At 45.6% G+C, this 15,136-nt stretch overlaps 1 protein-coding gene across 8 annotated transcripts in view; it reads right to left on the reverse strand.

Annotated features, from left to right (window-relative positions):
• LOC116628049 (synaptotagmin-17) overlaps nt 1-15,136 on the reverse strand; it is a 74,682-nt gene that overhangs the window by 24,213 nt on the left and 35,333 nt on the right. For all 8 annotated transcript variants that reach the window (XM_032398106.1, XM_032398105.1, XM_032398101.1 and 5 more), the window contains 2 exons: nt 5,825-5,945; nt 3,534-3,689 (listed from right to left, as the gene is read on the reverse strand). In XM_032398106.1, coding sequence (XP_032253997.1) covers nt 3,534-3,689; nt 5,825-5,945 — 277 coding nt within the window. The remainder of the gene's footprint in view (nt 1-3,533; nt 3,690-5,824; nt 5,946-15,136) is intronic.

Below are 15,136 nucleotides of genomic sequence, written 5' to 3' on the forward strand. Positions count from 1 at the left end.
TTTCTTTTATCACTATAGTCAGTGCCCTTTACAGGTAAAATGCCATCCCAGCCGGGATTTCCACTCACAGCTATGGTTTTGAACCCTGACTCAGCATTAGAAATATCTGGGGTGCTTTAAAAATTACATATACACAGATAGAGAGACAGCCGATGTCCCCAACTCAGTCTGCTTGGTCAGAGTCTCTGGGGGTGGGGTCTGGCCACTGGTTGCACTTTACTTATTTACTTATTTTTATTTGCCTACTAGAGAGAGAGAGAGAGCACGAGCAGGGGGAGCAGCAGAGGGAGAGGGACAAGCAGGCTCCCCGCTGAGCAGGGAGCCCAATGTGGGGCTTGATCCCAGGACCCCGAGATCACAACCTGAGCCCAAGGCAGATGCTTAACCGGCTGAGCCACCCAGGGGTCCCTGGTAGCACTTGAAAGCTCCAGCTGATTCTGAAGTGTAGCCCGAGTTGAGCATCCCTTACTTAAGAAGGCAAGAAGACCTGCAATCCTTCCTTCTCTAGAAAGAGTATTTTCAATGGGCTTTAACCTGACGAGAGGTGCCTCTGAGCTGGGGGCACGAAACCCCAATATTTAAACAGGAGAAGCAGATGTTCCACAAATGGAGAGCACGGGCCTTGTCTGATGGGTGCAGCTGATGACGGCCACCCGAAGTGGTGGGATGAATGAGAGACGTATGGGGGTGGGGCGCAGGGGTGCTACTCCAGTTTGAGGCTTTTGCCTGATGGAGTTCACACAGGGGATTCAAGGGGTTCAAAAAAACCTCTGAACAGAAGGCAAAGTTTTCTGTCCTTCGGGCTGTTTTTCTGGGAAGGGTGCTCCAGAGTTCTCACTGCAACACCTCAAGCTCTGTCACACACTGCTCACCTTCCCACACCCTCCCCTGCCCCCCACCGTGCGTAATGCAATTATTAAAAATAAAGAGCTAGGTGCATCCACATTTGCTTTGACCTGGAGGGACTGGACACATGCAGTTGTTAATGAAACAAAAGCCAGTTTCAGGGTGGTGTCCACAGACCGGTCCGCCAAGCTCCCCAAGAGCGGGGGCTGTCTGTTTTGTTTCCTGCTGTATTCCCAGCACCTGGAAACAGTGTCTGGCCCAGAGAAAGTGCTTCATACCCACTTCCGAAATGAATGAATAACTTCCTAAAAGAGCTGAATCTTCTATATGCAGATGATGTTTGTGTGAATGAGGAAAAAATTGTGAAATGAGGCATACCAGGATGTTATAGGCGGCGACCCCGGGGAGAAGGGACTGGAAGGGGGATGAAGAAGAGAGTATCATTGCTTTTTAATAATAGTTCACGGTTACTGAGTGCTTGCTATGCACGAGGCACGTTGCTCAGCAAAGATTATGTCTTGTTCTCATCTGATCCACATAACAATCCTTCAAGTCGTCCTGGTGCGGTTACACCCATTTTACAGATGAGAAAAGCTAAGCATACAGATCTTGCTCAAGATCACAAAGCCCGGACCCAGGCCCTGGCTCCACAGCCCGTGCATTTAACCCCTCTGCTCTTCTCCGTCCAAACTCCTCCTTTGCTTGTGTCACTCACTGTGACCAGCATGTGCTACTTTTGTCCTAAAATCTTAAGTAAAATATAAAAGTGTCAGGGCTTTCCTTCTGGGCACTCACTGCCCCCCCGGGGTCCCCTCCTGATCTAAATGTGCAACATTAAGTCCTTTATTCTCAGTAGGGACTTGGGAATCGATGCTCCATGTTTCGATCTTATCTCGGTTCAATAGAGTTCCCACTGCCTGCTCCATGGCATTTAAGGATTCAGTGGAATCACGGTCTTCTGCTCGACCTGAAACCTTGGGGACAGTGGGACCCATGGACAGCAACCATCCCAGGCTTCAACAGATAGGACTGTCATACCTGCTTAGTGCAGGCAGGCCCTGATTGGATGCAGACTCTCTGGGTGACAGGCCCTAAGAAAACCCAGAACCAACCTGCCTCAGAGGAGTCTTGGAGCACAGAGCATCTGCAATCTTGGTGATGAGAAGCAGTAAGCCCGTGCAGAGGAAGCCTTGCATGCAAGGATTTTTTTCAGCCATGGCCTTCTTTTTTGGGAGACCTGCAGCTAAGGATTTTAGACTAGATCTAAACAGATGAGGCTTCCTATTACTCTGGAGCACGAATCCTCACTTTGAGGTCAGTTCCTCAGTGCCAGCACTACCTGGGTGTTTGGGGAAATGCAGACCCCTTCATCTTTGCAGCTAGGAAGATGAGAGCTTAAATCTTGACTCTACCAGTCTGAGACTGGGTGGATCGGTTAGGTTTTGAGCCTCAGTCCCCAGCCCCGTAAGCCGATGAGGATGATGCTGATTTGACAGGGTGAATTATGATGCATATGAGCAATAAAGTAAATGAAGCTGAAGCCCCTGCTGGGAACAGGACACAGGAAATAATAACCAATCTTCTATTAACTCGACATAGTAGGAGCCTGCTTCTAAAATGGCTCCCAATGATCCCTAACTCCCAGTATTCACGCCCTTCTGTAATTCTGGAATGTGAGCTGGACCTACTGGGTTGCTTCTAATGAACAGAATATGGCAAAAGTAAGAGGATGTCGTTTCTAAGATTAGGTTACAATAAGACTCTGGCTTCCATCTTGCTCACCTGCCCACTCTGATGGAAACCATCCGCCATGTTGTGAGTTGCATTATGGAGAAGCCCATGTGGTAAGAAACAGAGGAAGGTCACTGGCCAACATCCAGGAAGACACAGAAGCCTCCAGTCCAATGCATCTCCACTGTTAGGAACTGAATGCTGGCAACCACTAACTATGCGAGTACGCTTGAGGAACAGATCCTCCGCCAGATGAGCCTTAAGACTGCAGGCCCAGCCAATACCCTGACTACAGCCTTGTCAGAGAACCTCAGCCAGAAGCACACACCAAAGCTATGTCTGGGTTCTTGACCCACAGGAACTATGAGCTTAATAAATGCTTGTTGTTTTAAGTCACTATATTTGTTATGCAGCAGTAGATAACTAATACACCCTGAAGGCAATATATTAAATTCAACCACAGTAGCACATGAAGCCTTTTAAAATCCTCCTCTCCAAGTTAGGTGACATATTACTCACGTTTCCCTATGAGACTATAAGCTACTTGAATCACCATGTCAACAAAACTAACAGGGTGAGCACTTATTATTTTAGACTAGATATTACTTAATTTTACAAGCTCACTGAATCTTATAAACCTATGAAGCAGGTACGATGATTGCCCACATTTTAGAGATGAAGAAACTGAGACTCAGAGGGGCCAAGTAACTTGCCCAAGGCTTCAGCAATTATGGGGAAGTGCTAGGAAATCTGGCTCCAAAGTTTACATTGGTAATAATTATGCTTTACAGTTCTATGAATCTTGACCAACTTCACAAACAGTTGGATTCAAACCCAGGTAGCTGAATACCAGATATTACCATCTCTAGACACCTATTTTTAGGACAGTAAGTGGAATACAGGATAGTAAGTCATGAACTCACCTGGAGTTCATCAGGGTCTGAACCACTACCTACCTGTAAACACTAAGCTGGCATTTTCAAGTTCTTCTTGGGGAACTTTGAAGCTGAAGGATTCATTGTAGAAAGGATCAATTGTGCCTCTTAAGAAGGATGTCTTCTTTGTTTTCACAAGCTTGAGTCCATGTACCAGCTGGATTTTCACAAAGGGGTCTGAGAATTGGACACAGAATTATAGAATGTTGGAGCTCATGAAACTCAATCCATCCATCCATCCAACTTCCCATCTATCTGATAACCCAACCACCTACCCATCCTTTCATCTCTCTTTTTTCCATCAATCCATCTACCTTTCCATCCATCAGTCCAACTGGATACCTCTCCTTTCATTCATCCATTTTCCCATCCATCCATCTATTATCCATCCCTCCTTTTTCCCATCTAGCTGCTTATCTGCTCATCCCTTTCTCTCTTCCTCCAGCCATCCAAGATTTATTGAGCTCCTTGCATGTTTCAGGCGTTGTGTTCGTTTTACAGATGAAGAAACTGAAGATTCAAGATAGGAAATGGCCTGTTTAAGATCAGACTAGTGGAAGAAAAGCCAGACCCAGAGCCTGTGCTGGTTTTCTGTCCCTAGAAATCCATTATCGTGTCAGTGATCCCATAGCTCCATACACAGGAGCTCAGAGATGGCAGATTAATAACTATCATTCTTAGATCGCTTTACAGTTTACAAATTCATGTACACTATCTAATTTAATATTGTTTAAACAACTCAATGAGATGGATACTGTTGTTATCACAATTTTTCAGATGAAGAAATTGAAGCTTATGGAGGTTAAGTATCTTCCCCAAGGCCACATCATTTGTAAGCAGTAGAACGAGGACCTGGTTCCAGGCAGTTTGACTCCAGAACCTTTAATCATTTTATCATACTGCCTCTCCCATCGTGGTGAGTCTGAAACTCTCCAGCCTTAAGACCATTTCCTCCACTGGCCCCTTCCAAACCTCTATTTTTATAATGTGGTTTTTGAGAATGTGAGTTGTGTTCTAAAGGCAGGTGTCACTTTCTAGCAAAAGTAATTTATTTTAGCTACTGTACTTAGAGGAGACAGAAGTTTCTCCACTGAGCTGAAGAGGTCCCAGAGACCCCGGCTACTTTCATGATAATATCCTTTGCTGTCATGGGAGAAGCTCCATACAGATGGAATGTAATCTGTTCCATTTCATGAAAAGTCATGTTTGAATTGGTTTGCTACAAAGTAGACACTTTAAATACAACAGTATTTTCAGAGCTGGGATTTATAAAGATTCAAGGTACACCTGAAATGAGCTGGGGGGGGAAAAAACCTCAGGGCGTGCCCCCCACTCCGGCAGCTCGGACTGCAGGGCCGGTACACACTAGCGCCACCTGGAGCATGGCATCTCCACTGCAGGTACAACATCTGGAAAGGTGGGTCACTTCCTTGGGGGCTGCGAGCGCACAGACGATCTAGAGGTCAGGAGTTATCACACACGGTCTCAGTCAAATCCCCCATTCGAACGGGGTTACTGAGATACCATCATTTACCTGCCTCATCCTAAGAGACATCTGATCGTTTATTTTCCCTCTTGAATCTAACATCCTAGTTCTAAATGCTATTTGTTTATCCTTGCGGGGTTTTATTAATAGTATCCGGAATGCATATGCTAAGCAAAATAAGTCAATCAGAGAAAGACATGTATCATATGACTCACTGATATGAGGAATTTTTAATCTCAGGAAACAAACTGAGGGTTGCTGGAGTGGTGGGGGGTGGGAGGGATGGGATGGCTGGGTGATAGACACTGGGGAAGGTATGTGCTATGGTGAGTGCTGTGAATTGTGTAAGACTGATGAACCACAGACCTGTACCTCTGAAACAAATAATACATTATATGTTAAAAAAAAAAAAAAAAAAGATAGTAGGAAGGGAAAAATGAAGGGGGGGAATCGGAGGGGGAGATGAACCATGAGAGACTATGGACTCTGAGAAACAAACTGAGGGTTCTAGACGGGAGGGGGGTAGGGGGATGGGTAGCCTGGTGATGGGTATTAAGGAGGGCACATATTGCATGGAGCACTGGGTGTTATACGCAAACAATGAATCATGGAACACTACACCAAAAACTAATGATGTAATGTATGGTGATTAACATAACATAATAAAATTAAATTAAAAAAAAAAGAGCTCGAGCCCCATGTTGGGGGAACAGATTACTTAAAAAAAAAAAAAAGTATCTGGAATGCAGAAAAAAAAAAATTTGGCCCTGGGTCAAACAGAGATGCCTCGTTAAGGAAATGGGGGAGGGAGGGGGTCGCACTGTACCTGAACCTTGGCTCACATCTGTCTGAAGAAGTTGCTTGGCTCGAATAACATCAACATTCAGTCTCCCAGCACTTGGGAGATAATTCAGTGACAGAAGCAGCTCCCCCAGCTCTACTTCATTCTGCAGGGAAAAGAAATGGTCAGGAAGTTGCTTTTTTCTTGTAGTCCCGTTTGTACCTACCATGCAGCAAAGTGACCCCAGCAGCTCACAAATGGGCTTCTGTGGGCGGATCAGTTGACAACGGGTGCCTCTTTCTTTGACTTCTTTTAGCCTCTGCCCCCAATTATTCCATCTATCTCAGAAAGTTCTAGGGGCGCCTGGGTAGCTCAGTCGGTTAAGCGTCCAACTCTGGATTTCAGCTCAGGTCATGATCTCAGGGTCATGAGATGGAGCCCCACGTCGGGCTCTGTGGTCAGCACGGGGTCTGCTCCAGATTCTCTCCCGCTCCCTCTGCCCCTGCCCCTGCTCGTGCTCTCTCTCTCTCTCTCAAATGGATAAATAAAATCTTTAAAAAAAAGTTCTTTCTGCTCTTAGAATGCTTAATAGCAGCAACAACATACTAACAACAAAGCATCAATAATGATAACACATAAAATGGGCGCCTGGGTGGCTCAGTTGGTTGAGCGACTGCCTTCGGCTCAGGTCATGATCCTGGAGTCCCTGGATCGAGTCCCGCATTGGGCTCCCTGCTCGGCGGGGAGTCTGCTTCTCCCGCTGACCCTCCTCCCTCTCATGTGCTCTCTCTCATTCTCTCTCTCTCAAATAAATAAATAAAATCTTTAAAAAAAAAATGATAACACATAAATGCTACATGTCAAGTTCTGTGCTCACACTTTGTATGTAATAACTAGTTCAATATTCATAATGAATCTGTAAGATGTTAGTATTACTCTTATTTAATGGATGAAACTGAGGATCAAACAGGGAAATGACATGTCCAAGTCCACACAGCCAGAAAGTGGTAGCACTAGCTTTTGGACCCAGGGAGGCTGATTCCAGATAATCTGACCACTATGCTCTTCTGCCTCCCAGCAGGGTAACTGGGAGGAGGATAACTGGGAGGCAGAATACCCTGCAGAGCAACGACGTGGCTGAGAAACCTGTTCTCAACCTGCAGTTCACAACAGAGCCCATGCTTCTAGCCTCACTGTGCCACCACTAGCCTGTGACATCCCTCATTAAAAAATACCCATTCCCTGGGTACCAACACTACCACACTGGTGGGAAATTCACCCAGAGCATGATTCCTTCCACACTTCCCAAAGTACCTAGAAAACAGGAGGCCCCCACTTCTCTGTCCCATTTTTTTTTTTTTTTAAGATTTTATTTATTTATTTGACAGAGAGAGACACAGTGAGAGAGGGAACACAAGCAGGGGGAGTGGGAGAGGGAGAAGCAGGCTTCCTGCTGAGCAGGGAGCCCGACGTGGGGCTCGATCCCAGGACCCTGGGATCATGACCTGAGCCAAAGGCAGATGCTTAACGACTGAGCCACCCAGGCGCCCCCCTTTTTAAATTTTTATCGTAAATACTTGCAACCATATACAAATTACACAGGCCGGTATAACGAATCTCCATATACCCACCACCCAGTGGCAACAATTATCAGAATACTTCTTCTGCTAAAGGCTGCTTCATCGTGTCTTAGTCTGTACTTGTCTTGGCTTGTATAACAAAAACACCACAGACTGGGTGTCTTATAAACAACAGAAATTTCTTTCTCACAGTTCTGGAGGCTGGGTGCCAGCATGATTGGGTGAGGGCTGTCTTCTGGGTCACAGACTTCTTGTTCTGTCCTCATTTGGTGGAAGGGACGAGGGAGCACCGTGGGGCCTCATACGTAAGGCACGAACCCCCACTCATGGGGGCTCCACCTTCATCACCTCCCAAAGGCCCTATCTCGCAACACCATCACATTGGACGTTAGGATTCCAACATGTGGACTTCGGGGAGACACAAACCTTCAGGCCACAGCACATCTACACACTGACTTGCAAAAAATTTTAGCTGAGTATTTTAAACCACATCCCAGACATGATGTCATTTTACCTGTATATCCTTCAGAGTGTACCTCTAAATGATAAGGACATTAAAACAAATATTTTCAGTATGGGAAATTTCCAATCATATTCAAAAGAAGGCAGAAAAGTACAAAGAGGGGTGCCTGGGTGGCTCAGTCGTTTTCGGCTCAGGTCATGATCCCAGGGTCCTGGGATCGAGCCCCGCAACGGGCTTCCTGCTCCACGGGAAGCCTGCTTCTCTCTCTCCCACTCCCCCTGCTTGTGTTCCCTCTCTTGCTGTGTCTCTCTCTGTCAAAATAAATAAATAAAATCTTAAAAAAAAAAAAAAGTACAAAGAAACTCATTCAGATTCAATAAATATCATCTCACGGCCAATCTTGATTTACCTATACCCTCATTCAACTCCCCATATCACTCTGAAGTAATTCCCAGACATATTATTTTTCTACAATATTTTAGTATATATCTCTAGAAGATCAGATTGATCTATGTATCTACCCATCTAACCATCCACCAGCTATTCAATCTCCATACACCCATCCATCCATCCACCCATCCACCATCCATCCATTCATTTATCCTTCCTTTTTCCATCCATCTATCCATCATCCATCCATCCCCCATCCTTCCTTTATCCATCCATCCACCCACCCATCCATCCATCCATCCATTCACCCACGCACCGACCCATAATCTCTATCCATCCCTTTCATTATCAGTCATTCCAGCAAATTTATGTCAAGTGGCAGCTCTAGAACATAGCTTGGCACACAGTAGATACTCAATAAACATGTGTTGACTGGATCCCCAGTCAAACCAAAAGATTTCTGTACTGAGTGAATTAATCTCAATTAACTCAGAGGTTGCAAACTGTCAGCCCCTAGATGTTTTTTATTTGGCCCACATCAAGTTTAAACATAATTACTTGATAATTATTATAAAATTCAAGAATCAAGATATTTCACACTTTCAAAAAAAATCTGGATTCCCTGCCTTTCTTGAAAAACGGGAAGTTTTGGCAAGGCTGGGCCCACATTCCCACCTGGCAACATCTGGCCACAGTGCAGCAACCCCCTAGATGGGACCTGCCTCCTTCATTTCATTCATCTATCCTTTACTGCTCTACATTTGAGCTTGCAGGTTTTTCAAGATAGGAATGGTCAACTCAGTGTCCTGAGCAATCGAGGAAGTTCAGAGCCCCTATACACAGTTGCTAGGGTTTCCCCCTTGTTCTCGAAGGCCTGGAAGATGTTACATCCTCAGAGCCTGACCCTGCAGACATATTTATCCTGAGATAAGAAATACTGAGAATTCTGCTGGCTCCTTCGTATCCTTGTGGACTTAGCGCGAAGGCTTCCCTGCTTCTACAACTAACCAGCTGCTCATCTCATGATACAGCTTTACAGGTAGGGATCCTAACTTGTAATTCAGTCTGCTGACCTGGTGGAAAATGGATTCGGCAAATCGAGTGTCATCAAGGGTGGTTCATTTAGAGATGGACCCAACTGAGGAACAAAACAATATGGCAGGAAATTAGCCTAAAGACATAGACCAGTGGTTCTCAAATGGAGATAATTTTGCTGCCACCACCACCACCATCTAAAGACATTCCAGATTGTCACAACTGAGGTGGGGGATGCTACTGGGATCTAGTGGGTAAAGGCCAGGGATGCCGTTCAACATCCTGCAACGCACAAGACAGCCCCTCAATCCCCAGAACAAAGGATGATCCAGCCCAAAATGCCAAGAGCGCTGATTGAGACACAAGGGATAGAAGAGAGAAAGGGGGATAGGTATCTCTTTTACAATAGCAAAAAAAGTAAATATCTGTTGACTCAGTATTTCCATTTCCAGGAACTTACCCCACCGATGTATCTCTCTGTGCGTCATGATGTGCGCACAAGAATAATAAATACAGTATTATGATCTTGACAGAGTGACTGTGGGCCACAACGTGCAAGGACTGGGGAGCAAATAGCCCCTGCCTTCATGGAACATACGCTCTGCTGGGGGAGGCAGAGAGTAAACAGACTAAAAGAGACACAAATGAGGTGATTTCAGATAATGTTGAGGACTAGGGAGAAAAATCCAGCAGGGCAGGGGGATGAGGGGCCTTTCTGGGGTGAGGGAAATATTCTGTATCTTGATTATGGTGGTGGTGACATGGGTGCATTTGCCAAAAATCAACTATTTAAAATGTACGAATTTATTGTATGCAAATCACACCTTAATAAAGTTGATTAAAAGGGGGGGATCTGAAGTAAGCAAATAGGGCAGAATATTATTAGCACTTGTCTAATCCAGGAGATGGGTACCTGGGGGTTTATTATTTTATGTCAGAAATATTTCATTTAAAAACACTTTAAACATTTAAAACATATTTTAAAAAATAAATATTAAAAAAGCAAGCACAAAAGCTTAGGGTAACAGAATGGTGACTGATAAGGCGCATCTGGGGGCCGCCATGTCAGCCGCGTTGGTCAGGCAAGGCCTCCCTGAGGTGAGGTTTGAGGAAGGCCTGAAGGAAGTGAGGCGGGGAGGGGCACACATGAGCATGGGCGTGGGAAGAGGGAGAAATCCAGGAACACAGTGAAGGCCAGTGTGGCTGCAGTGTGCTAAAATGTGGGTTCTGAAAGGGTCCATGGGAGCTAGAGAAAACTAACCAAGGGGCTGACCTGTGGGAATGTGCCCACCCCCAGCCTTACAGGAGTTGGTAAAAAAGGAGTGAGGCCAGCTACCGGGCTCTGGGTGCCTAAGGGGGCCCTCAAGCCCTTTCCAGAGTGGAGAGAGCTGCTCTTTTCCTCTCCAGGGGGCCACTGACCAACCTTCAACAAGACATCTGCCTGGTGTCATCCCCTATTTTCCTCTTTCTAAGAAGATTGTTTCTCATCTCAAAAAAAAAAAAGGGAAAGCTCTTTTCTTCCTCCTTTCCTTTAAAGGATACAAGCTGAGGCTCTCTCCAGCCCCACCCCCACCCCCCAACACAAGCCTATCAAGGTTTTCATGATGTATTTTTCCAAGGGAAGCAGTCCCATTGATCCAGCCATTCTTTCCCTCTGCCTCGCCTCGGGAGTGATCAATTTGCAAGACAGCTGTCTGGAACTCAGGGAAAAGTTGGTAGAAATAAAAAAAGAGGGCTAACTGAGCAATATCCAAGGGTTCGTTGACTTATTTAACAAACATTTAATCTACGGTTACTCAGTCCTAGGCACCGGGACATCACGATCATAATAATTATGGCAAACTTCTATTGCGAAATCTCCCTAGGCCAGGCACTGACTCTGGCAGGCTAAGGCTGAATCTCATTTCTTCCCCTCAACAGCTCTAGAGGTTCCCATTTTACAGATGAAAGAATTCAGACTTAGAGAAGCCAAGGGATCACATTCTGAGTAAGGACAGGAGGCAAGGGCAGCCTGCTTTAACTCTTGCACCATGTTGTTGGTAATGAAAGCACAATGCCACCAACAATTCAGTCTCTTGTTGGGGAGCACGGAAGATATATTAAAAAAAAAAAATCAAAATTCCAGTGGCCTCACACTCACTAGGTTGTCTATAAAAACAACAACAACAAACAGAAAATAACAGGTGTCTGGTGCAGGCATAGAGAAACCGGAAGCCTGTGCCCAGTTGGTGGGGATGGAAAATGGCGCAGCTGCTGTGCTCCGTGGTCTGATGGCTGTTTCCCAAAAGTTTAGAACTAGAGTTACCATATGACCCAGCAGTTCCTCTCCGTGCTATTTCTATTCTCCCAAGAGAACAGAAAAACTTGTACATGAATGTTCACAGTTGCACTGTTCCCAACAGCAGGGAAGGTGGAAATGGGCCAAATAAATGGGCCAAATATCCACCCAGGGGTGAATGGACGAACACAATGTAGCATATCCATACAATGGAATGTTACAAAAAGAAATGATGTACTGAACATGCTACAGTATTGTGTAGCTAAACCTTGTTAACATTAGAGTAGGTGAAAGAAGCCAGACACAAAATCATATATGGTATGATTCCATTTCTGAGATATCCAGAAAAGGTCAATCTCTAAAGACAGAAAGCAGATGAATGGTTGCCAGGATCTGGAAGGAGTGGGGCTGGGGGTTGGAGGGCAGATATGGGGGGTGACTGCTTGGTAGGCAGAGGGTCTCCCTTGGTTAAGCAACTGCCTTCGGCTCAGGTCATGATCCTGGAGTCCCGGGATCGAGTCCCCGCATCGGACTCCCTGCTCAGCAGGGAGTCGGCTTCTCCCTCTAACCCTCCCCCCTCTCATGCTCTCTCTCTCTATCTCATTCTCTCTCTCAAATAAATAAATAAAATCTTAAAAAAAAATAATAATAATAATAAAGCAGGCAGAGATGGTTAATCATTTGGATTTCTACAATAAATCGGTGAGATTCTCCTTACAAATAACATCACCCTCACTCATTTGTAGTCTTGGTTTTCATACACATTGCTTTGTTTGTTTTTTAAATGGCGAAGACAATGCTGCCTTCACCCTTAGGCAGAACAGGTGTGTGCTCTGGATGCCCTCCACCTCCATTTCAAATAAAAAAAGGGAAATACATTTTTTGGCATGAATTTAATATTTGATATTCAGAAGTAACAGTGAAGTCATCACTATGGAGAAATTAAACCGTTGCAGTTATCTTGAATGACTTATGTATGATGAGAGTTCAGGGCTTAGGATCTCAAGATCGTATCCTAACACAGGCCAGAAGAAAGTGGAGGGTTCTCACTCAAGTCTGGGCCAGAATGTGTGACACATCTGAACAACAATATCCACTCGGCCATCAGAGCTGCAGCTCTAAATAATCTGAGGGCAAAAGTGTTCCTGGAGGGTTCCTGAAGACAGTGTCTTCTTTGTCCTTCTTCCCTAGAAATATCCGATGCTAAATTTAAAAGCTGACCATCGGCCAGATGGTAAGGAACTTAGATTATGGGAACAGAAAAAGTAGGACCATCTAGTTCAGTAGCTCCCCAATCTGCCCTTCCTCCCCCAAAAGAATCACGGAATTCATGGTGATCTTTGTGGACACCCATTAAGTACTGGCCCCTTAAACTTACATCAACCTGGGGGAAATTTTGCCCTCCCCCACATCTCTAGGGACATTTGGCAATGTCTGGAGACATTATTTTGTTGTCACAAGTGGCGTGGGGGTTGCTACTGACAGCTAGTGGATGGAGGCCAGGGATGCTGTTAAAAATCCTACAAAGTGCAGGATACCCCCGCCCCCTCACTACAGAATGATCTGGCCCAAAATATCAGTTAGTACGGAGGCTTGAGAAATCTTAACTAAGATTCTTTTCTTATCCATGATTCCAGCCTGAACAAATGTTAATAGCAACCAAAGACTTTGAATTTTTCTCCAATAGATAGGAGGAAAAGTCCATTCACTAGCTCAGCTGAGCTTGTCTTAGGTCTTCTACAGACCAAAAAAGGCTGCAGACTAGCTGTAAGCCAAAGATCAAGCTACATTTCCATCCTTCCACTTCCTCCTTGGGCCTTTCTTCTTCGCTGCAAGCAGAAACCCAAGCACCCGATACAAAACCCCTCCCAGGAAGTGGGCTCAGCCGCCCCAGGAATAATGGACTGCTTATTCTGGGAGAGTCTCCAACTCCATGAAGTCTCCCTTCTCCCACCCAAATTTAGTCAGATAAGGTTGGCATGTCATAGCGAGAATAATTTGGTCCAACACCCTAGGTTTATGAAAGAAAACTGAACCAGGACATTCTCTCACTTCCCTATGTAATATCCTCCATCCACCACTCTCAAAATGAAAGCCAATGTCTTTAGCCTTGTCTAGAGGCGTCTGGCTGGCTCAGTCAGAAAAGCACGAGACTTCTGATCTCAAGGTTGAGAGTTCAAGCCCCACGTTGGCTGCAGCGGTTACTTAAGTAAATAAACTTACTACGACAAGATTTGTCAACCTCAGCACTATTTGGGGCTAGAGCATTCTACGTTGTGGGTGCGATCCTGGGCACTGTAGGATGTTTAATGGCATCCATGGTCTCTACCCACTCGATGCCAAGAGCATACCACCCCCAACTGTGACCACCCAAAATGTCTCTATACATTGCCAAATATCCTCTGAGGGCAAAATCCCCCAGTTGAGAACCACTGATCTACCAGGACCTAAATAATTTGACCCCAGCCTCCATCTCAGACCTCATCCACCAGCCCCAACTGCCTCCTTTCTACTCCTTGAAAACACAAGACCATTCCTGCTGCGGGGGCTTGCACCTGCTACTCTCTCAGCCCGGGAATGTCCACTCAAACGTCATCTCCTCATCTATGCTTTCCCAGACTCCCCCACTGAAAAGAGTCCCCTGCCTCCCTCACTTTCAAATGCTTGTTTTCATCACCCATTTTATTTCTTTCAAGGCACGTTGTCCTTATGTGATGTTTTCTGGCCCTCCACGGAGGCAAGGATAGTATCCAACTTTCCACCACCATGTTCACAGCACGTGGAGCAAATTCCATCCAGATGACCAGGAGAACAGGCTATGCGGCCCCTACATGGAGGCTCGCCACCACCATGTCACGGTCCGGAGAGGGGTCCCCCCTGTGTTTTGTTGCTTGCCCTATCCAACCTCAAGAGAACTGAAGCTGTGTTGGGAGAAGAAAACTGGGTGACAGGTGCCATTTCTACCTTTTCCCACTTTAACGCAATGTCACAAATAAACAGGCCTGGTTTCCTTTTTGAAGAGCCTGATGCACTTAATTTGGCTGAACCACGTGGGGTGGGCTTGGGAGAACCGAAACAGACCATCTGTAAATTACTCAAACGCATCCAGAAGCCAGCCTACAAGCCCCCAGCAGCCGCTTGTACAAATGCTGTTCTGCTCTCTACCCAGACAAAAATCCTCTCTCTCCCCGCAGCCTTTGAAAACCGCTAAGTTCTCATCAATAAAAAGGAAATCAAAGAAAACCATTTGGGACAAAAGACACTTTCTGGGGAAAACAACAGCCTGGCTCTGCTCCTGATACACATCCTTTGAAGCGCTTCGAAATGGGGCTCTGGTTCTCACAGGCCCAGCAGAGGGTTCGAGATGTGTGCACACAACTTTTCACGAGGCCCAAACAAGGCTGCTCTGTGCTTCCCCGTCTTTGTTCTCACGGGTTTCGAGAAACCTTTTGTCTCTTAATTTACTGCATGAACAACATTAAAATAGGAATGGATTTTTTTTTTTTTTAAGATTTTATTTATTTATTTGACAGAGAGAGAGACAGCAAGAGAGGGAACACAAGCAGGGGGAGTGGGAGAGGGAGAAGCAGGCCTCCCGCAGAGCAGGGAGC

The sequence above is a fragment of the Phoca vitulina genome, unplaced genomic scaffold, assembly GCF_004348235.1.
Source record: "Phoca vitulina isolate PV1807 unplaced genomic scaffold, GSC_HSeal_1.0 scaffold110, whole genome shotgun sequence".
NCBI lineage: Eukaryota > Metazoa > Chordata > Mammalia > Carnivora > Phocidae > Phoca > Phoca vitulina.